Source organism: Semicossyphus pulcher, unplaced genomic scaffold (assembly GCF_022749685.1).
Source record: "Semicossyphus pulcher isolate SPU_LCO1_2020_fin unplaced genomic scaffold, fSemPul1.0.p SCAF_10, whole genome shotgun sequence".
Classification (NCBI taxonomy): domain Eukaryota; kingdom Metazoa; phylum Chordata; class Actinopteri; order Labriformes; family Labridae; genus Semicossyphus; species Semicossyphus pulcher.
The window spans coordinates 25,068,679-25,094,732 of record NW_027211604.1 but is presented as its reverse complement, the minus strand read 5'-3'; the positions used below and the strand labels follow the sequence as shown (position 1 = coordinate 25,094,732).

The following is a 26,054-nucleotide window of genomic DNA, read 5'->3' as shown; positions in this document are numbered from 1 at the left end:
AGGGCCTGCACAGAGCACCAGTCAGCTCTGTCCCTTTAAGAAACCCTACAAGCCCGCTTTCTTCTGATTGGCCAGCTCTCTGAAGCCTGCTGAAGCTGCGTTGAAAAAACAGTGTGAAAGCTGGCGTTCACAGCTGACTGAGCTGAGCAGCCTGAGGATTACTCAGACATACTTTAACCTACAGATCTGAAACTCCACCCACGTTTAGTCTGAACATCCAACATTATATATATGTCTTATATATATATATCAGTATTCTGTTGTTTTAACTCAGGAAGAGTTCACAAATCAATAAACCTGGTGACAGCGTTCATGCATCTAGTCATGCTCTCCACCAGTCTGTCTCAGTGCTGCTGGGTGACGTCAGGCCGCTCTAGCAGCAGCTCGTCTTTGTTCGATGTCTTGTGACCGTCCGTCTTCCTCTTGATCACAGTCAGGAGGTTTTCAGTGAGGTTCTGATCTAGATTGGGCCGGCCGTGACATGAAGAGAGAGATGCTGATTTAAGGAACATTTGTAGTGGTCTTTGAATTTTTTCCGGAGCTGTATATATTTGGATTTCATGGTAACCTTCTCTTCAAATTATCCTCTCTGATCAAGCCTGCCTAGTTCAACTGAAAGTTGGTACTATAGCACTTAAAACATGTAAAGAGTTTACCAGGTTACTCTCTTGCATTGCTGCACAAATCATCCCTGTAGAACTACCTGCCCACTACTTACAGACTCCGGGTGTTCTCCAAAAGTCAGCACAGTAATCCGCCCCTGTTCTCATGCTGGATCCAGATGCATGTTAAATGCAACCATTAAAAAGTTATTGTGTTGTGCAGCCTTGGCTTAGGTTTGCTCATTTTAAATACTTTATGGATCAGTGTTGCTCCTGTCGTGAAACAAAGGAGAAAACTAAGCACAGGAAACAAGTAACAGGACATGATCATATCCAAAGGAGGAGGATTCTGTGAGAGTGAGTTTGTACATTACATGAGGTCGGGGACGATTAGCTCGTCACTGTGAATCTTCCGTGTTAACTGTCCTGTGTGTTCAGGTGCCTGCTGTCTGTGTTTCTCGTGTCGTCTTGTTCTCTGTACTCGCTCATACAAAAACCGAAGCATGGCACATCCCTATGGAATGCACTTGTCACAATGTAAATATGTACCGATATATAAAAAGAAGCTATTTTTTGCATGCTTTTGTACACCTAGACATGATCACAGACAATAAAAGACAATCTGAACTCTCGTTTTTGCACGTATGTCTGTCTGACTTCCTGCACCGAGGCAAAAAAGAAACAGAAGTTATATATCTGTTCATCTTTTATTGATCACAAGTGCACACAGGGGATGGATCACTCCGATACGCCGTGTGTAAGTCTTGCTTTGACAAGGACAGTGACAGAGATCATGACGTGTGTACAAACAGAAGTGCCACAAATTGTGCTCTCACCTGCACGGATATGGAGACAGTTAGGAGGTGGAGGGTTACACCCAAAGTATGAATAGAAGCAAACCGAGCTACACCCAAAAAAGTACACACACAGCTGAGCTAGGCTAGGGCTCTAGTGTACACACGATAGTAAGAGTCTCTCTCTTGGTTGGTCAGGGTGTTGGTTTGAAGAGAGGTGAGATGCTGTTGATTGAAGATGCTGCTGAAGATTGTGAAGAAGACGTAGAGGACACGTGTAGCAAAGTCACTCAGCTGTGTCCTCTTCTGGCGCCGAGTCCACTTACAGTCTGTGTTATTGCAGAGCTTCAGTGCAGTACACAGTCCAAAAAGCACCGCACGAGCTTGTCCCCGGGTCATTTCTACACAGGAAGAAGAGATAAAAAAGACCTCACTCGTCACAGAAACAGAAGAAAACAGGATTTAAGACAACACAACAAATGAATCTCTTACTTTCGACACCTCGGTCTCTATGCTGCCGGCCTCTGAATCAGGGTCCTGTGGGATAAAAGGGTCAAATCCACAGAATAGGAGACATTTAAATCTCACAGGTTAACCACCAAAAGGACTCTCCTCATCATCACATTATAAAGAACTTGTTAGAAAATCTCCTCTACTTCTCTAGACTTCTACGTGCACTCACGTTGGACTTGTCAGTGCCTTGGGCTTGTCTTGCATTTGCTTCAATGGTGTAATAGACGCTTGTGTCTAAACCAAGCGACTCGCTGTCAGGCTGCAAATACAAAATGTTCTGCCTGGTTCAGTTAAAGAAAGAACTGTCTGAGGCGGGAGGGGGGTGCGGGGAGATTTCATCTTCTATCAGATAAAATGTAGAGAGCCCTGCACTGGCCGTGAATGTTTCGGGAATACAGACAGAATTAATCTGCTGCTCTGTGTCAGAAGGGTTTCTGTTGCAAGAACAGAGATGGGTCCAAATGAGGTGAAATAAAGAATAACACACACCTGTTATTTTAAATGCTTCTCTGCTGCCACCTGGTGTTCAAACACATTATAAAGCTACATGATAACAGACTGTACAGTAGAGATTCAGTTCGCATGCATCTCAGAGCTTACCTGTGTTTGTGTGTCTGTGTATTTGAATTTCATGTTCTTGTAAAATTCTCTTTTTGGGAGCAAATAGAGCAGCACCAAGTCACACACTACGGTGGCCTGGAAAGTTGGTTTGAAAATCAGAATTATATTAGTTTGCATGCAAAGTACAACACAAACAGGAAGTGATGATTGCAGATGAAAATCAGGCCGAAACATACCACTCCAAAGATTCCCACTCCAGAGCCGATAGCCGTCAGTGTTGGGATGATATCAAATTTTCTTGCCTGTTAAAGACAGAAAGCAAATTTCCTTTTCGACTCTTTACCAAGTCGGGATTTCATCAAATTCATCAAAAAAAGATTCACATGACGTACCAGGGACTGAACAATGATGTCGACCCTGATCCCAAACACTTTGAGAAGGGTTCTTCTCTGAATGGAGTTCTCCAAATAATGCTTTGCATACCTACAAACAGGTACAGGAAATAAAAGAGAGTGTAACATAAATATATATTTACTATTATGTTTCCAACATCACATTCCCTATCATCTGTTTGAGATGATGTTGCTTAGGAGCCTGAACAACAGCACATTTCTCAAACTAAATAAACAACTAAAAGCCACAAGGGTTTTTATTTATTTACTTGTTTATTTTTGCCTTTAATGAAAGGAGAGCCAAAGAGAGACAGGAAATGTTGGGAGAAGAGAGTGGGGAATGGCATGCGGCAAAGGGCCAAGGACGGGAGTCGAGTCTGCTGTCACTGCGTTGAGGATCGTAGCCTCGGGAGCCTCTGGTATTTGGAGCGCCTGCTCTACCCACTGAGCACAAAACCAGTGCCCCAACAAGGGGTTTTAATCCTGAAGAATTAAACACGTTTTTTTTAAAAAATATATTCAAAATGATCCTATTAAAAAAATAAACAGTTCGATATTGTTGCTTCAAATAAAAATGGTAATAAAATTGGGATGGCATGGAAGGCACACCCCTGAAGCTAGTTAGCACTCCTTCAATAACACCCTAATATTGACTTAGGCTTTGTGTGAGAGTAGAAGGAGCAGTAAAAGCATTAAACAATAACAAGTGACAGTTTGAGACAAACATTAGAGCGTTGTGTTGAGTTTAACTGTTTAACTGAGCGCAAGTACACATCATACGTCTCAGGCAATCTGCATCAGATCAACTCAACAGACCTAAACGGAGACACAGCAGGTGCTAACACTGTCCAGTCCATGGAAAATGAAGTGAGCAATGATGATAAATACTGGTGACAGTGGCAGTGTTTCAGCATGGAAACTGAAAGTATTGAGTTGCACCAGAACAGTTTCCTCTTCAAAGGGAACAGGAAATTACTAAACAAGTCCGTTAGATGAAGAGATTGATACCACTCATGTCTGTCTGTTCATACTGAAGCCAGAAGACAGTTGGCTTATCCATCCATCCATCTATCCATCCATCCATCCATCCATCCATCCATCCATCCATCATCCATCCATCCATCCATCATCCAACCATCCATTTTCTTCTGCTTATTCGAGGTTGGGTTGCGATGGCAGCAGGCTAAGCAAGTAAGCCCAGCTTCTCCTGGGGGATCCCAAGGCGCTCCAAGGCCACATGGGATATATTCTCCAGCGAGCTCTGGGTGACATCTCATCAGGTAAACTGAAAGCTTTGACAGGCCGATCAGCTCCCTCTTCACCACGACGGTCCGGTACAATGCCTGCATTACTCCTGACGCTGCACCAACCCATCTGTCAATCTCAGAATGAATTTTACCCTCACTTGTGGATAAGACCCTGAGATACTTGAACTCCTAAGGTCCTTCTCTTCGGCAGTAAGCCTGGCAGAGAACCATGGCCTCAGACTTAGAGGTGCTGACCCCTCATCCCAACCCTTCACAATTGGCTGCAAACCGCCCCAGTGCCTGCTGAAGGTCACAGTCTGATGAAGCCAATAGAACCACATCATCTGCAAAAAGCAGAGATGCAATTCTGAGTTTCCTAAACTGGACACTCACTGTCCATGAAAATCACAAACAAACAAACAAGGAGCTGTGCAGACACAGTTCTCACTGTGGTTATACAGGGACTTGATGGCTCGTAGCATCGGCCCTGGTACCCCATATAACCCTAACCTTAACCCCCACAGGACCCCCGAGGACACGATCAAAGGCCTTTTACAATTCCACAAAACACATGTTGACTGGATGAACATAATCCAATGACACCCCCAACAATCCTGCAAGGGTCATTCCATGGCCAGGACATAATCCGCATTGTTCCTCCTATATCCGAGGTTTAGCGATCAGTTGGAGTCTCATTTCCAGCACCCAGGAATGAACTTCTCACAGCTGGCTGAGTAATGTGATACCTTGATAGTTGGAACCACCACCTCCATGAGACACTGAAGACGCTCGTCAGCCACGACAGCCCAACAATGTCCAGAGCCTTCAGCATCTTTGGATGATTCTCATCTACACCTGGCGCCCTGCCACTTAGGAGCTGCTTAACACCCTCAGCGACCTCTGCCAAATTCTGATTCATACATCAGAGGATATACTGGTTGGGCTCAGGAGCTCTTTAAAGTGTTCTTTCCACCACTCAAAGATATCCCCAGTTGGGGTCATCAGTTCCTCTGCTGATTACGGCCTGAGCCAATCCCTGCTTCCCCCTCCTGAGTCATCTTATGGTTTGCCAGAACTCCCTTGAGGCCAACCGAAAGTCTTTCTCCATAGCCTCCCCGAAGTCCTCCCACACCCAGGTGTCTGCTTCCACAACCATGGAAGCCACAGCCCTCCTAGCCACTGCGTACCCGACTGTAGATACTGTAGACCCCCTGGGCGAAACAAGCCTGAAAGGATAAGCACACCTTGGTCCTCGCCTTTGCCTGCCACCCGGCTTGCATCAAACCCGACCCCCATGCCTCTCCTTGCGACAGTGCCACAGTAGCTTAGCATAAAATCTGGGATCAGGGGCAAAAAACTAAAGCATCAAATTCTACCTTCCATCTCTGTAGCTCACAAAGGAACACATTTGATATAGTGTGTTTAATCTGTACCTAAACCAAAGTGTAGAAAGAGAACTAAGTGTAGCTGTTTCTAGTCTTTATGCTAAGCTAATTGGCGGCTGTCTCCAGCTTTATTAATGATGAATCTACTCATCGAAATCTCAGCAGAAAAGCAAAATAAAATTGCTCAAACCCCCCTCTCTTACAAATACAATGTTATTTTGGCAATGCCAATTTAAATCATATTCCTTTACTTTCAGCAGTGTATGTCTGCATTACAAAAAAACACCTTCATTCATTGAAGTTTTTTTTTCTCACCTGAAGTTGTAGCCCACTGACGCTCTGGCTTTGTCTGTCTCACTGGGGTTTCCATACAAACCGTGGAATCTGTAAATCGGTTTACAGTGACTTACATCCACATCAAAGTTACATGTCCAGTCCACCACTATACCAATGGCCCCTCCCTGTCAGGACGAAAGCACATCATAAAATACAAAATTTCTTTTGTGTCAAATGAGACAAGAAAAACAAAAAAAAGCGAAAAAATAAACCGTGCAGCTGTGATAAGATGGATCAGACAATCATTGAACGTGTTCTGCATAAAGATCTAACGCAGCAGACTCACCACTTTGGCTATATTTTCAAATGTGAAGCCGGACAGTTTGACTATGTCTCCCAGTTTGAATATGGGACACAGTGGATCTTTCTCTGGATCATGAAGGCATTTGCTGATGTACCCAGCATCAATACCCTCCACCAGGTTACTCCTGAAAACATACATTTGCATCATAGAACAGTTTTACTTCAAACAGAGCTGTTTCAGTGTGTTGATGTTTCCATTGGTTTGTGTGTATTTAACAGGTAAAGGGCCATTCCTGTGTACGTGACTTTAATCTTAGAAACAATTACCAGCACAGTGTGTCCAAAAATATTGTGAACCATGTAAAATGTACTTATTTGCACAGTTAAAGTGGTAAACTCGAAGATCTCAGTTTCGTTCTCTTTGGCGGCACCTATGGCGATACACGGTAATTACAGGAGCACACTTCATCCAGACAGTGCTGCATGTGTAACGTCCACGGTTGGCTCCGGTTGTAACTCTTGATTTTCCTGGCTGACGGTCGCTTTCCTTTTCAGACTGTTTGCTTCATCTGAGCGTCGAGTCTGTTTCTTTTTCTTTGGATTTTCACTTATTTGTGAAGTTGTATCTGTAGTCATCCATCTTTTCTTTGTTTGTTCAGCCATAGTAGATTACTGTTTACTCGCAACACTTGCAGAGAGCGGAAAAGCAGCCGCTTAGCTCCGCCTACCCTCACTGGCAGACCAACCACTGCTGGCTGATGGAGAACGCGTCACTAACTGGGATTCTTTCTGCGAAAGTCGCCACAGACACCCAGTTCTTAATACTGCAAATGCAGTGGGCCGCAGACTGAATCACCATTGTGTTACCGCATTCAGCGATAGATAGAGACTTAAATGAAAATCTTCGAGATTATCACTTTAAAAATATGAAATCCTCTTACATCCTACATATTTGGACAAAAAAATCATCTCTAATAATAAGGCAATATTACTGTATATGTTGTGTCATTTTAATGCTTTTACCAAGAGTTTAAAACACTTGTATGGCAACACTCAAACTTAAAATGGTGCTCTAATAAGTGTAACACTCACTCAATTTATTTGGGGACTTGTGAGAGACAGATTTGATTTTTTTTTACAGGTATAAATTACAGGTATAAATATCCCGACTTTTAGCTCTTGGCATTGGTAAAGTTAAAAAAACACTGGATCCTACAATTCCTATAATGCAATTCATTAAAATCTTTCATTAGATCTTACTTATCTGGTAAATACTCTCGTCCTGTAATTTCATCCCCACAGTTTTTAACACAAGCATCTGTCAAAACAACCTTTATGACATCATCCGGGTTATTTTCTCGAACTTAAAAAAGCTCCTCCAGATATTATGTTAGTAATCTGACCTACAGGTGGACCGCCCCTTTAAGAATGTTTGAAAGTGTTTTGTTTGTCATTACTCAACTTAGAATAAACAGATGACAAACCCTGGCTTATTTCTATTTATTTATCTTAATCCATGTGTTGCATCTGCTAAATTGGACTTGATATGAAAGAGGTCCTTCACCTTGTGACGCCAAACAAGGGGAAAGTCACAGAATTTTTGATGAACAGTGTGTAGTTCTCTGCAGACATCAACAGAGGAGGACTGGATGGAAATAAATAGAAGAAAAGAGAGTATTACGTCCGGTATGTTGAGGAGCAGACAGTTATGTAATCCGGTCACGTGTCAATGTAAGCTTGGATATGAATTAGTGAATGTTTGTACATACTCTGGTATAACAGAATCGTCCTCAACGGGGCACCAAGCCAGCACCTCGCAGGTGTTAGTGGTTTTCACACAAACACCGGTCATTTGTCCTTGAAGTAGAAACACACTGAAGTTTATCATTAGAGACAACACTTAAAACTGGAGCAAAGAAAAAGTGCAGCATGTGTTTCAAAAAGCAAGAAAAGCCAAAGCAAGACGCAGGCTTTAATCACCTTATCTTGGATTAGAATCAACAGCAGCAAGTGCGATATAAAAGTGCAGCAGAGCGAGCGCTGAAGTAGCTGTTTCCTTTATCTGGCCCTGATCCGAACATATATTTTCTCTGCATGTGATTAGCTTTGCTGGTATCAGTCTCTCTCAGCGTGTGCTGGATGAGTTCACAGACAGTTCTCTAGCAGGCGTTTGGTCACTCAGCGTCGCTCTCTGACCTTTAACTGGAGCCCAGTGGTCTGTTCAGCTACAGGCGCGCCCCTAGTGTTTGCTTGTCCACTAACGTAGAGACATAATGCCGCCTCTAAAGAGATGGTGGCACCTCAAGGTGAATTTGACTGGTCGGAAACAGACAGATCTGAAGCTCCGGCTAACGATGTTCTTATTGAAGTCGATGTAGGTCACACAGGACTTGAAAGGCTCCGGATTGGACCCCGGGACAGATGGAGGACAGTAAATTTATGTAACTGCTCTTTGAACTCGCCAACGATGCTACATATGTTTGGACCTATTAAAAAAGCTCCCGTCTCAATGGCTATTTGTTTTTAATGTCTCTGTGTGCTTATGATTCTTGTCAGCTCTCACGCACAGCCGTAATTGTAACATCTGTCCCTGTGTTTATATACACATGAATGTGTCTGCTTGCTTAAGGCCGGGTTTGTCTTGCTTGCTCCAATGATCAACAAGCACATTACAAACACACGCACTGTGCTTGGTTGCTCAAACTGAGGTTGTTGATTTTAATCAGGGTGTTTTTTTCAGTCACAGACAGCATAAATGTGTGTTTAAGTCTAAATGTTTACAGACGGTGATGAGTCAGATCGGCCCTATTTTGGTATTAATTGTGTGAACCGATCCTTCGGTCGGTCTCAAGAGCCACAACCCCTTTTGCAAATATTCTGCCCCATGACCTGATCCTCCTCGAGGGCAACATCCCTTATTCCGGCATGATTCTGTCACTGGCTTCAAGATATTTTCAGCAGCTATAGCTTGTATTTGTTTTGATTTTGGCAACCATGCAGACAAAGTGCTACGTCTTATCTCTTTGCTGTTCTTGTCCTGTAGATGTGTGTTGTTAGCCGGGGCTACATCCTTCGAAGAACGCGGTCTTGGAAGGATGAGTCTTTCCTAGACCGCGAAGGTCAGACTGAAATGAGACGGTCTGGTCTGCGGAGGATTTCTTGTTTGTGTCACCAGCTGTTCCCGCCCTTACCCTTGTGTCACCACACGCCACTCCTGTCGTCTAGCAACAGGTAGCTAGCGTGCTTACTAGCTATCATAACCAGCGCCAGGTAACTTAAACTAAAGATAATTTTAAGTTTAATTTTAAGTTTGGTGTTTTACATTTGTATCGCTGGCTATTCGACTGTGTTGAAACCAAAAGCTTTCACATTTAAAGTGTATTCCTCCATCGTGTTTGAATTGGCACACTGAATCTCAGGATACTTTGGGCCACGAAGGAACGCGCCCGATGGATCCGTCATGTCCCAGGAAAAGGAGGACGCATTTGTTGGCCCCATCTGAAGGAGCCTTTGAAATGGGACAGCTTCCGACAATCAGCCTTCAGATATGTCCTTCAAAGGATGCAGCCGATGAAAAATCTAAAAAAAAATGTCTTCCTGCTTCCTTTTAAGTGGCTAATTTATTTATTTATTTATTTTGGGGGGGGGGGGGTGTTAAAAAACAAAAGCCTTCAGAGAACCCTCAGGGAACATTCCCTTAAAGGTCCTTCAAAGGAAGTCTTAAGATGTTCTAATATCCTTCATAGAACCTTCAGGGAACGTTACTTTAACACAGCGCTGACTAACATCAAAATAAATATACAGAAATAGTCGGTCATTAAGCTGATAGTCTGTTTTCCTTTTTTAGGTCACAGAGAGAGATCACTGCTCAACTCAGACTGTAACCGATTTAAAACTCCTCACAGAAGGTTTAAGAACAGCTTTTTGTCTCTGTTTGATGAAACAAATATAACAAAATAGAAGCTTAGCTTGGCCACAGACAGACAGACAGACAGACGGTAGCTCAGTGAGGACTGCAGAGGTCACACACTGTCGGGCCGTCAGGATTTACCATGTCCCGTACGTTTGAAATTCCCTCCTTCACAGTCCTTGTTTGAGCTGCAGTTGTGTTTGCCTGGGAGCTGTGATAAACAAGAGATCAGGGTGAGAGTGTGTGTTTATACAACTGAGGAATGTGGACATGTAGAAACCGTTCAGTTCAGACATGAAAACAACAATGTAAGATAAAAGTTTGCATTCATTTGGTGCATACAGAAAGTGCTGGTTGAGTCATCTTGAGGCAATTATGTATTAAAAAAAATGGTCCCATTCGACAGCTGGACAATTACGCAAACAGTCTTGGAATGAGACACAATTTCCGTTTAGTTTTACTATTTATGGAAGTGTATACATCAGACAGAGAGGGCTGAGTCAGAGTGAAGGGGGAAACAGCAAATAGAGCAAGGGTTGTTCTGCTTACCTCTGGGCACTTTGACATGTTCTGACCCTCAGTTATGATGTAGTTTGTCATCACCACAAAAGATGAGTCACCCTGAGGTTGAGGATTCACAAAGATGATGGTGTTAATCTCATTTATTCATGCCATAAAATTACATAATAAAGGATGTAGGAGTTCCAATGCAGCATTCTCAAGTTTATTGTAGGCAGCCTGTCAAACATTAATCCGCTGTATCCCACTGGTGACACTGCTGATAACACGAACAGCCTCCAACAAAAACCTCCACATCCCAACAGTCACATGTTGTTTTATCAATGATCAGTTTGTAGCTTCGGGGATCGGTTAACATTTTCAATATTGCTTTCCTGCCCAAAAAGGTTGATACCACTCTCATATGCAAGGATTGAGCCAGAGCCAGTTAGCTTACCTTAGCATAAGACCTGGGAATAGAGAAGAATTTGGAGATAACAAAAATCCACCCGCCAGCACCTCTGAAAGCTCCCTTATTTACATGTCATATCTCTTTAATCCGTACAGAAATGAAACACTCTGTGGTTTATTATGTGGTGTCATTTGAGGCATAGCGCTCTTTAAAAGCACAGACGGAAGAGTTACCAAAGACTCTGCTGGAACGAAATTCTAATGAACGACAAGTTGTGGTCTATGTGTGGTTATGTGCTAGACTATGCACTAACTGTTAGCAAGGACTTGATGAAACAACTTCCGAAAGAGACAGTTATTGGCTTGGTGGTTTTGGACAGAAAGAGCAACTTGTTCTTGCCCCATTTCATTCGCCTTCATTTTTTGTAGGCTACAGTTTGTGCACTCCATATCGATTCTTCCCAAACAGTAGCCTACAGACATAAGCTGTAAGCTAGCTAGCAGCAGTAACACCGACTATGCTCGTGTGTTTGCTTGTCAGCTACAGGCCTCAAACTGAACTAAGAATTCAACACAAACAATCCTTCCTTTTTCCCTGTCAAATCTTTGCATTAAGTTCACAGACTTAGTCACCTCTCAACAGAGCGAGGCTAACTTACAAGTTCACAGTCTCCAAGCTAACAAGCTGCTGGCTTTAGCTTCATAGGCTAGGATTTAGCAGTCAATGTGACAGAAGTATCGATCTTCTCATCAAACATTTTTGGCAAGAGGGGAAAGAGAGTTATTTCCAAAATGTCAAACTATTTTTTTAATTATATATTTCTGTTTTGATTAATTAGTTTTGGCTAAGGCGCTAACCCTGTCAGTCCTGATATCAAGCAACCAACAAATACAGTTTTATGTATAGAGCACTTCAAGAGATATCTCATGACACTTTACAGATAAAGCAGGTCTAGATTTAACACTTTGTAGTGTTATAGAGACCCAACTTAATCAACCATGAGCAAGCACCAGGGCCAAATCACTCATTACTCACTCCATCGTCCACTATAGTGGGTTCACTATTTTGTTGAGCTGTCCAAAAGTTTAGTGAAAAATATTATGACCTATAGTGGACTCAAAATGTCCCACAATGCATCATGAAGAATAGTGCTCAACTTTGGTCACTAACCCAGCACTATATACAGTACAGTCATACACTGCCATGAAATAAACAAAACAGCAATGATGTAACGAACAGTGCAGAGATGTTCTGTTAGTTATGTTACTGCTCTTTCAGTTGACCTATGAACTCACTAGTTTTTACATTGATCTGGTTAATCGTAAATGAGCAATTTCATTGTTGTCAGTGGAATTTGTTTTGCTGAGGACAAACGGCTGGATTTGTCAATGTGCTACTTTGGGGCTGTTATGCATTATGAGTCCACATTCAGAACGTACAGCCTATTTGATCAAATGTTTCTCACACTGACCATAACCACATGAAAACATTCAAACTGATAAACTCAATAAGTTAAACAAAGAACACTTGGGGAAAATTAACTGACAAAAGAATAAAGATTAACTGGTGGGCGCTGTTTTCATCCGATCAAAGCATGAGTCGTTACCCTACAGTCACCTTTTCATCTTGCTGTTTGGGCTTATCGCATCAAACCATGTCCCTAATCCTCTCTGAATTAAAGAAAGGGCCCACACCCACAACTGAAAGCAAACATGACCATCTTCATTGTGTCTCTTTATTTCTTTCCCACAGATAACAGGTCCCAGGGACTTTTTGGGTAAACAAAGAATTGTGTTTGACCAGACTCTTCCTTTCGGAGGCTTGTTTGCTCACTTCTTTACAGGACGCATGCAACGACGCAGTGACACCTTGATGTTGACAAAGCCGGTAACTTTCACTCTGTGTGTACTTTATCCGATGATTGGATCTGTCATGAAATCTAGCTAACACGGATGTTTTAAGAGCATGACTAAACCTTTATCTTTGTCACCATCTGACCTGAGACCAGCGTACTCCAGGGCAGAGGGTTCCTGACGTTGTTCATCTGACTCAGCCTGATGTTTATTCACCCGGACAGTTTGATTCATGGACTCCGTATGTTGGATTCACAACATCTGACTCTAACCCAGATGTATTAGATTGCTATAAACCTAAATATGTTCAGTGGCTTGTGCAAAAAAAAAAGGAGTCATGTGATGAGCATATGAGAGGCTTCAAACACCAACCTGTGGAGGGAAGACGTAGTCGGCCACGTCCCACACTCTCTCATATCCTTTCTCATTGGTGTAGCCCACTCCTTTCATTTTGGTGAAGACGGAGCTCACTGCTGTGTCTGTGGACTGGTAGCCTTTCTCGTAGATGAACACCCACCTATACGAGACACAGAGAGCATCATGTCAGGCCTGGCAGAACATCAAACTCCAACTTACACCACAGCCAACCATCCAACGATCCAACTCTGCAGGCAAGGGCATGTATAGTGGTGATGTGGACAAACGGCACATGCCAGCAGCATACATCACAAGGACACACGTGCAAGGGATTGTGTCAGGGTGGGCGTACATGCCTGTTCATTTATCATCACAAAGACAAATCTGACAAGTACAAACCAGAGGTGGCACACATTCATTAATAAAGCAGGCGTAAGGACACTTCACTACGTTAAAAGTAAATCACTGATTCAACGTCTAAAGGAAGTTTCTACCAGCTGATTCTGTGCAAAGCTAACTGAACCGGACGCCATATTTTGTAGACTAAACTTAAATCAATCTTACCTTCAAGAAATTATAAGAACGAGACACTGACAATAATGTCACAAGCTGGACGTTAAGTTAAGTCCCGTAAAATCAAGTTTCCGTCTCTTGTCTCTTCATCATGTCGTCATGTTTCGTGTGGCGGGTGTCAGATTTACTGGTTTAAACGCCAAAGAGTCGTATGTCTTATTGTCCCATTTAGGTTCAAAGTTTCATCAGGTTTTCAGGTGGTGGGCTTATAACTGTCCGAACCAAAGCCTACGGTGAGGCGTCTTTTTATCATCACGGCCCCCGCCTGTGGAACAGCCTACCTGAAGACCTTTTAATCGTACCTCCAGTGTTTCCTCGTTATGAATTCATGATAGCGTCTCGTCAGTTCCTGTTTTTATTGAGCTCTCTGTTTACATGTTTTTATTTATTTTCCGTCCATGTAAAACACTTTGTGCTGCTTTTTATATGTATGACAAGTGTTACACAAATAAAGTCTGATTGATTGAAGCTAACCCGAAGCCCATTTTACACTGCGGAGTTACACTCGCTGTAACGAAGCTCCGCCTTCATGCAGCCTTTGCCTTTTTACACTGGACCAAGCAACGCCAGCATAAACCTGCCCCAGCGTGTTTTTACATAACGTTCCGGCGTTGCTGAAGCAAAATGTGCGCAAGTTGTAAACAACAGCACGAGCTTCACACACAGACTGCGCTGTTCCGCCGTGCCAGCTCCACCTCTCTGTTACGCCTCTGTTACGTCTTCACGCCACCATTTCACCTTTGTGCGTTTTACATTTGTCAGAAGTCACTGGGGGCGCTCGGGCTGGGCTAATCCTTAGAGCGAACCCGGAGCAAACCACAGACGGATGCGCTGATTATTAACGTGGTAATTAATATGCAGAAAAAGACTCAGTACTGAAACTCAGTACTTTTAATTTGTCAAGTATTTAATTCACAGAGGATTATCCAAAAATAGGCTTTAGCATGTGGTTATTTCATATAGACTAATTATGTGTTACCAGAAAACCCGCCTATATGTTCCACACGCTGTTTCTTCTGTTTCTGCTTGATTAAACATGGTTTACTGTGTCTGTCTCATGCATGCAGGTATCCTCTCCTCACACAGTGTCTCAGAGTTTATCTGCAGGAGTTGGTGATATACGGGTTGACACGTTCTGATGCTCACGTCAATTGAAAGTTCCAAGTCTTACACAACATTAAAGATGAAATGGAGGCGTGCAATGAGGCAAAATACAAATAATCAATAATTCCCCTGAAATGCATGAAAACTAAAGTAAGGAGGCTGATTTGAAAATGTAAGGAGTACATTTTTAGTAGATTTGTTTCATAGGACAGGTGTGCAGGAGAGGAAAGAATCCATCCAAAATGCAGGTAAGTAAGTTTTACCTGATGAAGGTCGAGCACTGAAGCAAATAGACATCATGTGGGAGTTTACTTACATTTTTGAAGGAGTAAATTTTCAACAGATATTTGTTTAAAGGGGGGTATTATGCTAATTTCAAGCTTCATATTTCTCTCTGTGATACCTGTGGAGTACCTTAGCATAATTTACAGTTATAAAAGCCTCACCTCCTAAGTGTATTTAGTCTATGTGCTGATTCATTGTCTTTGTCGTGTTACCTGTGAAACTGTCGTGTTACCTGTGGACTGATCTTGTGGATTTTCCTGTTCCCTTGTGGTTCCCCGTTGTTGCTCCTGTGCGTTTCCAGGTTTTCCTTTGGATTATTCTTTTACCTTGACTGTGAGACTTTTTTGTTTGGTTTTCTGTTTTGTCTTTTGTTGGATTTAAGATTTTGTTTTTGCATTTTTTTTTGCCTCAGTTTATTAAACTCCTCACCATTGTCTGCACCTGGGTCCTTTACCTTTTTATTTTACCCAGAACTGTGACAGTTACATCAGATTCAGGCTTCAAGATTCCAAGTTTCAAGAAGGAAGTGAAAGTTGCTCAAGCAGAAAGTAATGATGCTTTCTCAAGGCTGTGGCTGAGCAGAGACACAGTGCTGATCATTGCTCTTGATACATAACGAAAGCTTTTGGTCTGATAGAACAGATAACATTTTCAAAAGTCATCTTAAAGTGTCAGCATGCGTGTTTGCAGTGCAAACAGAACAAACTGTCCTCCTCTATCCTGATGGTGTAACCAGTTGTCAAAATTGAGTGACCCATTTCTCTGTAATTAAGTGCAATTTGACCTACTTGTGTTTTGATAAGTAGGTCCTATAAAGTATTGTTAGTTTTACCCCACTTACTCAAAAGGTTTAGTTTCTAGTTTTTACATCATAAGAATAAAAGTTTATCAAATAAAATGTGTAAAGAGTGATATATAATATAATACCAGTGATTCTCAATGTTTTAACCTTTAGCCAGGGTGGGTTTCAGGACAAAGACGGATTATAACTGTTTTAGGTCCAAAGAGTGAATGTTTCATAAAAAAAGCAAAGGTTAGAGGGAGGTTAGAGATAATCTAAAAAGATTTTCATTTAAATAAATGTTAAGTCTCTATCTCTGAATGAGGTAACACTAAGGTGACTGAGCCTACGGCCCGCTGATGAAAGCCTTTACATTTGCAGTATATAGTATTATTATGGACTGGGTGTCTGTGGCAGCGCCCAGTTAGTGACGCGTTTTCCAACAGCCAGCAGTGGTTGGTCTGCCAGAGAGGGTAGGCGGAGCTAAGCGGCTGCTTTTCTGCTCTCTGCAAGTGTTGCGAGTAAACAGTAATCTACTATGGCTGAACAAACAAAGAAAAGATGGATGACTACAGATACAACTTCAAAAATAAGTGAAAATCCAAAGCAGAAGAAACAAACTCGACGCTCAGATGAAGCAAACAGTCTGAAAAGGAAAGCGACCGTCAGCCAGGAAAATCAAGAGTTACAACTGGAGCCAACCGTGGACGTCACACATGCAGCACTGTCTGGATATCTGGGAAGTGTGCTTCTGCAATTACTGTTTATCACCACAGGTGCCGCCAAAGAGAACGAAACTGAGATCTTCGAGATTACAAGTTTAAAAAGGAGGAAGAAGAATACAAATATGTGTATCAGAACTTTGTCTTTTCTTCTTTAATAGAGGTTTCCATGTATAGTCCAAGTGGTTAGGACCTTAGGGGCAGATTTGTTTTCACACACATGGTGAAGCTGATGCATAAGATCTTTATGTGTGCATTTATGCCCTGTCCAGTGTCTGTGCTTACAGCTGTGTCATCAAGGCCGATTGTTCAAGGCTATACCATAAGGGGTAAAAAAAGTGAGCCCTTCTTTCATCTATAGTCCTGTATAAGTGTTAATCAGTGTCATTTGTTACTGTGAGTCCTGTAGGCCTCTGATGGCTCCGCGCTACCTGTCTGAGAGATCTGGTGTAGGACGCAGGATACATTTTATTGGCTGCATGTCTAATCCCTCGTCTTTGCTGGAGATGGTTAACATGCCAAATAATCCGGAGGAACAGGGGAGCAGGAGGGTTGAATTATGCTCTCCTCCCTTATGAATCATCTAATGACCCCTCACATTCATCTGGTGACCTTTTGGACGAGGCCCTGGAAACCATTCGCCTAAACTACCCAGTTATATTATTAAGTACTTTAAACTTGCTCAACTTGGAGGAGCTACAAGTCTTAAACGCAGCTTACACATTCATGCATCATTTTTATGAAGCTTAAATCCATTAAGATGATAATACTTATTCCGTTACTTAGTTTGGATGTTGGAAGCAGGACTTTAACTTGTAAAGCAGTAGTAAGGAGAGAATCTGAGCACTTCTAACAGCACCGATGATAACCTATAAAGAGGTGTGAAATCACCTGTAAATGAATGTAATAAATGTTCTAGATTTGTTCTTTTTGTAAAATCTCATGAAAATCTGCACATACGTGGAGTTGAATAAATAAAGAACTAGTGCCAGATTCACACTTTTTTCCTGTTTGATCTGCAGAGTGAAGCGTCTCATTGTGTTGTCCTATCTGCGTGTGTGGCCAGGGGGAATGGTTAACAGCTGGTGTGCACTTGGAAGGTACTGTATGTACACACACACATGCACACACACACGTAGATGCAGAGCTATTTCATACAGGGTGGGAAAAGCAATTACCCGCTGGCAGAAGGCCTGCAGGACTCATGTGTTGCAGCACACACGTCCATTCGTCAGCGCACAATGAAAGCACCTCGCAGCAGAAACATCTCTCAGAGTGAAATAAAGTGCGCACAATGAGCTAAAAGACAACTTCTATCAGCCAGGAAAATCTAATTATGCAAGTTGGAGCTTACATTCACGGGGAGGGGAAAAAATAGAGCACATTAATGGGATAAAGAAACGCATGAGCATGAAATAATGGAGGGATCTTCCAAAACAGCAGTCTAAGTGAGATCTGTATCTGCTGCGACAGAGGGAGAGCGGCGAGGCAGCGAGGAGGCTGCTTGATGTGCGCAGGGCTTTTCTTTCACTAACGCGCTGCAGAGCGGAGATTACCGCTCAGTTCGTGAAGACGAATCACAATGAAAATAATAAATCAACCTTCAAATAGTCAGCTCCAAGTGAAAAAACAATAGATTCGCCTTATTTCCAACTTTAAAGTGACAAGACGGGAGTTAATTTGTGACTTTGTGAAGCTGCTTCTCTATTAAACCAGTCTTTGTCTTTGGGCCTGTTTTCAATAGACATAATAAATATCAAAACCTGTGATGTGGGATATTTTAGGGAGAGATTTATGCAGAGCACTGTCTGGTATGTGCGCTCTGTTAACCGTAGCTGGCCAAGAATGCATCATTTTCATCAATAAAGATGTCAGTTAAGAAAATAAAAGCACACAAATAGATATTGACTATATAAGACCAAAAATGGAAGTCTACATGTCTGTTTTCTGCTAATTTAAATAATAAAAGTAAATCATAAAGTTTGCTCTTAAGTGCCTGACAGGCTGTAGGACAGTCTGCCTTCAGCCTGCTGTTTGAGTCCTGAAGAGTAGAGTCAGGACAGCGTCTTAATCACATCTCCTTCCATGCCCATCATCAGCCGGCCGTAACGTGGCCTGTCCTGACGGCTGCAGAAGGCAGGTGACAGCAGAGGAAGGTCATAAGAAGATCCCTTTAGACCAAGCATTTGAAAACCTCACACTTCTGTTTGTTTTGCTGTTATCTGAATCAGAAGATTTTCAAAATAAAAGTGCCGTGTGGAGAACAGGATGTGGCCCACAGAGAGAAACCAGCATGGGCCACTTCCAGTCGGATTCCATCAGCGTGGTTTCCCTCTCAAAACCAAAAAGAAAGGAAAACCTTGCCATAAGCTAGAGAGGATTTTCTTAAATTGCCTTCATCTGTCACGTGTTTGGTCACCTTCAGTGTCACCAGCAGTAGGTAACACGTCACCGCGCCGTTCGGCATTATTTGATTGTTATGTGTGTTAGCATCTGCCTCAGCGTGTTCATCACACTCAGCTCCTCAGGTTCTGCAGCTCAGAGGTGCACACACTCACACTAACACGCACAGAAAGACAAACAGTGTATGAGTAATTACCGGGTAATTACCAACTATAACAAAAACAGTAACCTGGGCGCTGTGAGGGAGGCTCTGCTCTCCGCACGGTTCATTTCCAGGGAACGGCTTTAACATGTCAAAGCGTGTGTGGAGAAAGTGTGTGCGTAAGTTAAGAAGCATGTTGGAGTTTGTGTCTGAACTTGAGAAGGGCAGTGAACAACACTCATCCGTCCTCTGATCGCACATTTTTGCCCATTCAGTCATCACTGCTGAGCATATTTGCTGTGTCAACAAAACCAGGCAAGTTTCAGTTTGTATCTGTGATCCTCTGTGGCAACATACAGAAGTCACATGACAAAAATGATGTTGATGAAACTATACATACAGTGCAACAGTCCCACCTACATACAGTGCAACAGTCCTACCTACATACAGTACAAAATGAAGACATCAGGGTTTGGTCACAACTGACAACATTTAGTATGTTTAATGTCCTTTCACACATTTTTGCTTGAAAAAATCCCAAATAATTCTTGAAATATTTGGCTATTCATCTCCTTCAGTCAATTAATCGATTAATCATTTAGTCAATCAAATGTCAGAGAGTTGTTCGAAATGTTTATCACAATTTCACGAACCCAAGACTTTAATTTACAAATTGAGAAAAAAAAAGCACCAAATCCTGACATTTAAGAAGCTGGAAACAGCAAATGTTTGATATTTCTGCTTCAAAATTACCAAACGATGTGTTGATATTGATATTTGTATATTATTCTCTTTCCATCAATTAATCGATTAATCGTTTCGTCTATTTCATAAGAGAAAGTTGTGAAAAAAAATCCTTTGACGAATTTCACAATGTTTTACATTTGTGCTTGAAAAATCACCAAATAATGCATCGATTATAAAAAAAAGATTTGGCATTTAATCTCCTTTGATCAATTAATCGATTAATCATTTAGTCTATCAAATGTCAGAAAGTTGTTTGAAATGTTTATCAGCATGTCACGAAACCAAGACTTTCCATTTGCAAATTCACAAAACAACAGTAAATCCAGACATTTGAGACGCTGTAAAAAGAAAATGTTTGACATTTTTGCTTCAAAAACGATGTGTTGATATTGATATATCAACATTAATCTCTTTCTATCAGTTAATCGATTAATCGATTTGTCTATTTAAAGTCAGAAAGTTTTGAAAGAAATCCTTTCACAATTTTACAAACGCTGAATTTTCACTCACAAAATGGAAAAAATCAGCAAATCCTGACACTTAAGAAGCTGGAACCAGCAAATGTTTGTCTGCTTCAAAAATGTCCAATTATTTGATCAAATGTCACAAAGTTGTGAGAAATGCAAGTTGCAAATACTGACATTTTAGGAAGCTGAAAAAAGCGAATGCATTTTTGCTTCAAAATGACCAAAGCTATGTGTTGATATTAATATTTGTCTATTAATCTCTTTTCATCAATTCATCGTTTCGTCTATTTAATGAGAGGAAGTTGCTCATTCTCAGAGCTAAAGACTTTTTATTTATAAAATGGGGGGGAGGAAAAGAAGCAGCAAAAGCTTTTATTTATAAAGCTGAGGCCAAAAGTGCTTGAATTTGATCCAAATGATCCATTTATGATCACCATATTTGGAGATGAATTTCCTCACATTTTATCCTGTTATCGCTGCAGCTCTACATCACTCTAAACAACCCAGCCATGAAAGACACAAAGTTGTAGGAATTCGCAGGGTCACTCTGAGGGGTCATTTAACAAGCTGAGACATGCAACACAATGCAAATCCTCTCTGTGTTCACCTGTCGGCCCTCTGAACAGACAGCAACAAAAAAGCATGAACATTTGGCTCCTACCCGATGATGTAAGCCAGGACCCCCAGCTGGATGAGGCGGCACACCACTCCCACCCTCCTGTTCCTCACCAGCACCTGGCGCGGGGTCTCGTACTCGAAGAAGAAGTCAGAGAGGGCGTTGGTGATTTGGCTCTTCATCTTCTCTCATCAGCTGACCCACAGAGACGAGTGTCTCTCTCTCTTTTCACCTCACTTGCATATAAACTCCCGGGCTCCACTTCTTCTCCTCCTCCTGGTCTCCTCTGTGTCCTGCCTCACTACAGTGGTGAAGGTCCTCTGCCTGCTCTCATTAGTGACGTCTGACGCGCTTCATGAGAAGTCCTGAAGAGTAGGACTTCCTCCCTCCCTCCCTGCTCTCTCTCTCTCTCTCTCGCTCTCTCGCTCTCTCTCTCTCTCTCTGCACAGGGTCACTAGCCAATCCCATTGGTCCATTTTAACAACCCTATTGCATTTCCTTCCCTTTTCTTGCTTTTCTACTCTCTTATTTTGTACACAAATTAAAGAACATACTTTTATTTTGTAATTCACTCTTGACTTGCAGGTTGAAATAGCTGAACAGCTGCCACACAAGCGCCGGACCTCCTCCTCCTCTCTCTGTGCAATCAAACCTTATCGCGTCCACTGACACCCTCTTCCTGTATGAAGGCAGAGACAGAAACCACATAAGCTCAACACAAACACACACCACAGTTGGACTTGTTTGCCTTCCCTCGTGTCACCATATGCAGACATTAAGCCTTCTTATGTTTTATCACTTTGCTGGGGGGCACACCAGGAAACAGTTGGGGTTTCGCTCTCTCCTTTCATGTGCCGCGAGGTGCTTTGAATTTTCTAATCTTCCTTCTCAAAGGAAAAGAAGCTGCAAAATGCACAATTATAATGAAACTGATTCAGTATGCAGAAGTTGAAATGTTAAGAATGTGACATAAAGGGTTTCTCATCTGTTATTTGTGTCACTTGTCGGCAGTGCTGTCTAATCTCCAGAGATCAGCGAAGGGAACATCTTATTTTGGAATCATGTTTAAAATCTAAATCTGGTTAAAGCCTGATCCACACACGACATACAAACATACCAACCATGGCTAGATTTTGGTGGGATTGTACGGATTTGGCTGGATTGTCTGGATTTTACATGGATTGCAAAAAGAGGCTATGTGACAATCTAAATAATAACATAAAATGCTCTAATAGAGACAATCTAATGGGAGCCAATTGGCCTTAAGCTGCTGTTTATAATGGGAAACTGGGGCACACCCAAGGCGCAGCCGGGGGGAGGAGGGTTTCCAGTTTGGGGACCTCAGAATTCGGTTTGCAGCCGAGTGTATAGCGGTCCCCCGCCTCAAGCGAAGGAGTTTAAGTATCTCAGGATCTTGTTCAGGATGGAGGGTAAAATGGATCGTGAGAGACAGACAGATCGGTGCAGCATCAGCAGTGATGCGGGCGTTAGACCAGAACCATCGTGGTGAAGAGGAAGCTGAGCCTGAAGGCAAAGCTTTCAATTTACCTGCTGATCTACATTCCAACCCTGACCTGTGGTTATGACCTTTGGGTGGTGACCGAAAGAATGAGGTCGCGGATACAAGCGTCTGAAGTGAGTTTCCTCCGAAGGATGTCTGGGCTCAGCCTTAGAGATAGGGTAAGGAGCTCGGACATCCGGAGGGAGCTCGGAGGAGAGCCGCTGCTCCTTCGCTTCGAAAGGAGCCAGTTGAGGTGATTGGGGCATCTGATTAGGATGCCTCCTGAAAGACCCCCCTTGGAGGTTTTACGGTCACATCCAACTGGGAGGAGACCCCGGGTCAGACCCAGAGCTCGCTGGAGGGATTATGTATCCTGTCACGCATAGGAACGCCGTGGAATCCCCCAGGAGCTGGAAAACGTTGCTGGGGAGAGGGACACCTGGGTCACCTTGCTTAGCCTGCTGCCACTGTGACCCGGCCCCGGATAAGCAGAAGATAATGGATGGATGAATGGATGGATGGAATTGGAGCATAATTGATTTTCTGTTGAGAAATAAGACTTAGAATCTACCGCCATGCTAGCAAGGGTGCTTTGAGCTAAATGCTAATGTCAGCATGCTAAGTGTCCACAAGGTTTTATATTCTTAATGGAGATACAAAATCTCAGGGTGGATCTGATGCTGCAGATTCAATGTGGTAAAAGAAGCAAAAAAGCTTTCATACGTACAGTGTTTGAAACATTCGACTCTGAGATAGCTGCAGTGGTTAGCACTGTCGCCTCACAGCTAGAAGGTTCCTGGTTCAAATCCCGGTTCGGCTGAAGTGGGCCGTCCTGTGTGGAGTCTGCATGTTCTGTCCCTGTGCATGCGCAGGGTCCCTCCTGGTACTCCAGCTTCCTCCCACAGTCCAAACACATGCTCGTTAGATTCATTGATGAGTCTAAAATTCCCCATAGGTGTGAGTGTGAAAGGTTGTCTGTTTGTCAGCCCTGTGATTGACAGGCAGTCAGTCGTGGGTGTAACCGCCTCTCGCCCGATGACAGCCGGGATAGGCTCCAGACCCCCCGTGACCCTGAACAGGATATGTGGCATAGAAAATGGATGAATGTCTCTGAGATTTCAGCCTCTTCTCGAGAATGATGGAGGTTAAAAGATTCCACAAACTACACTATCTGCATGGTCAATGGACTGTACCACGATCACTCAAAGCGCTTTTACACAACATGTCACATTCACCTATTCACACTCACATTCACACACTGTTGGCAATGACCTAAGTGCCAATTTGGAGTTCAGTGTCTTGCCCAAGGATAGTTCAATGTGACAGTAGCAGTCAGGTATCGAAACCCCAACCCTCTGTTTGAGAGACAACTAGCCTGAGTCACAGCCGCCCTATGGATAGATGCCACCTGAGGTAATTATGATGAACCAGCTCTTTAATTAAACAAAGGACAGCATAAGAGTGTGAGACAGAGCCTGAACCTGCTGGTGTTTACCATGTTAACCACCTTGGTTCAGCTTGATTTACTTCCGGGTTGTCTCAGTGGAGTACTGTCATGTTCTTGTTTACTGTAACTGATTTAGTCTAAAAGAAGAGTCTGTGAAGATGAACTGGTTTACAGCATTGGGTGTAGCATCTTTGAAATCAAACCCTTGCTGCAGAATGTGGCAAACCAGGTTACAGAGCGTTAGTTACACAATTTCCAGTGAATTGCAAAATTATCTGTGCTACTCCCACAAACATGTTGGTGCTCGTACTGTTACCTAAAATGCAATCCAGAAAGACTTTGACAATCATAGTGAGTCTTCAGACAGGCACTGAAACACCTGGTCCAGTATAGAGACATTATAAAAATGTCTTATTACTCCTTATAAACCAATTTTTTTTAAAGATGCCTACAATGTGCACAGAAACCCTTCACCTAAATAGCAGCTGTCAGTCTTATGTTATGAGCCACTATGTTTCTTTGAAACACTTGATAGGTCTTAATTTGTGTTTCCTGTGTGAATGATTGTTTTATGAACAAACTGTTGTCAATAGTGTTGTGAATTACGTCTCTTTGAACGGAGCCGGATCTTATGGCCCTTTCTGAGAGCTGTTCATCGTTTTTTTCTTTTTCTTTTCAGGGGGCGGTTGTTACTCGATTGATCTACGAAATAATCACAAAGATAATGATAGTTTAAAATTTGGGTCAGATTCGAACTTAGATATCCCATTAATGTAACTTCAGATCACATATGTGGACTAGAGCAGCACTAAAGTACTCAACCTGCTTTGTAAACATTACACAAGGTGGCACCACGTCCCCTGCTTTGTCAGTGAATTTACTACTTTGAATTTACCCTCTGAATGAAATGTGTTGTAAATAAACGTCACAACACTGGTTGTCAATAATGGCTCTCTTGTGTTGTTATCACGTGTTGAATAAGGTATCATATATGTATGAGGACTTGTAGGGCTGGAGAATAATAAAAGAAAATGTCAGCACCAGACAACAAAACTATTTTTAGCATTATTTTGTTGGAACCCAAAAAGTTATAGAAGCATTAAAATACATAAATAAAAATACATAAATTGTTATAATCGGACTGAAGCAGGAACAACAACAGGACTAAACTAAGAGCAATACAAATAGCCTCAGAAACCACACACACACACACACACACGCACACACACACACACACACATACACAGCCAATACAGTCACCACAGATACAGATCACTCACCTTCAGCACTAAGAGGGCCATGTCAAGCTTCGTACCCACATCCATCAGACTCATGAGCAGATTAATTATTTATTTTAACATTTTTAACATATTTTTATATATTTAGAAGTAATGTTATTTTTTAACATTATTTATTAATTATTGATTATGTTTTATTGTTTGTGTTTTAAAAGCTTCACTTACCACTGTTGATAGCTCTGTGGATGTTGTATCTGATGGGTGTGTGTGGTATGTATGAATGAGAACAGTATACACACTTCATTTTAATGTACGTATCACATGTCCTAATGAAAAATAATTAAAGATAAAGCATTACGCTTACGGGACAGTTTTTTAGCTTTTGGTTGTTAATATTTAAATTTTTTTTTTTTTTTACATCAATCATTTTCCATGTTACAGGAATTGAGCTAGCTGGCGTTGGCTTACATCGACTGCTTACCTGGATAATATTTTATGTTATATTACTTCCATATTGCTTACACATGTCAGTCATTGTCATAGCCACTTTTTTTCTGACAAACCAGCAAACCAATTTCTACATTTCAGCATGTCACTTTTAGAAGAGACCTGATGTGAGGGCGCTCTTTTGGATAAATGATTTCTTCTTTCATTAGAAGTAATAACACTTTAATGTTTGTGTCGTCTGACATTAAACTCAGATGAAGAGTCTGTCTGTGCTTCTTTCTGCTGCTCAGTCCATCTCTTAACACTGCATGCAGTCAGTCATGTGGGACTAAATGTACAGCTCAGAGCGGTGTCCTTGCAGTTGAAAGCCCACAGGAAGCGGTTTGAATGTGTCACCATCCGCTTGTGTCAGTATTGATAAGCCCCGCTCCTCTGACCCCTCCTCCGACCTGTGACGGCATTTCATTCAGGCATTCAC

The 26,054-nt window shown here is 42.2% G+C and overlaps 1 protein-coding gene across 3 annotated transcripts; it reads right to left on the bottom strand.

The window, feature by feature from the left end:
• Positions 1-1,290: 1,290 nt before the first annotated feature.
• On the bottom strand, positions 1,291-21,310 carry p2rx1 (purinergic receptor P2X, ligand-gated ion channel, 1). 3 transcript variants are annotated; one of them, XM_069666763.1, is made up of 14 exons: positions 20,989-21,310; positions 13,119-13,263; positions 10,533-10,604; positions 10,125-10,194; positions 7,843-7,930; positions 7,638-7,718; positions 6,117-6,258; positions 5,810-5,955; positions 2,863-2,953; positions 2,707-2,772; positions 2,510-2,605; positions 2,079-2,168; positions 1,889-1,933; positions 1,291-1,797 (listed from the first exon to the last, which is right to left on the bottom strand). In XM_069666763.1, the coding sequence occupies exons 1-14, from the start codon at positions 21,123-21,125 to the stop codon at positions 1,792-1,794; spliced, it is 1,275 nt and encodes a 424-aa protein (XP_069522864.1). In that variant the 5' UTR covers positions 21,126-21,310; the 3' UTR covers positions 1,291-1,791. The 3 variants fall into 3 exon arrangements, with proteins under 3 accessions (XP_069522864.1, XP_069522872.1, XP_069522881.1); XM_069666771.1 differs by having other exon boundaries at positions 10,137-10,194; XM_069666780.1 differs by lacking the exon at positions 2,079-2,168.
• Between the last annotated feature and the right edge of the window lie 4,744 nt (positions 21,311-26,054).

Excerpts from the sequence above, each read along its gene's own strand:
- p2rx1 (XM_069666763.1), bottom strand. The coding sequence starts at position 21,125 with ATGAAGAGCCAAATCACCAACGCCCTCTCTGACTTCTTCTTCGAGTAC. Across the intron at positions 13,264-20,988 it reads GTCCTGGCTTACATCATCGG|GTGGGTGTTCATCTACGAGA; the intron begins GTAGGAGCCAAA and ends TGTCTCGTATAG. Across the intron at positions 2,773-2,862 it reads ACATCATTGTTCAGTCCCTG|GCAAGAAAATTTGATATCAT; the intron begins GTACGTCATGTG and ends TGTCTTTAACAG.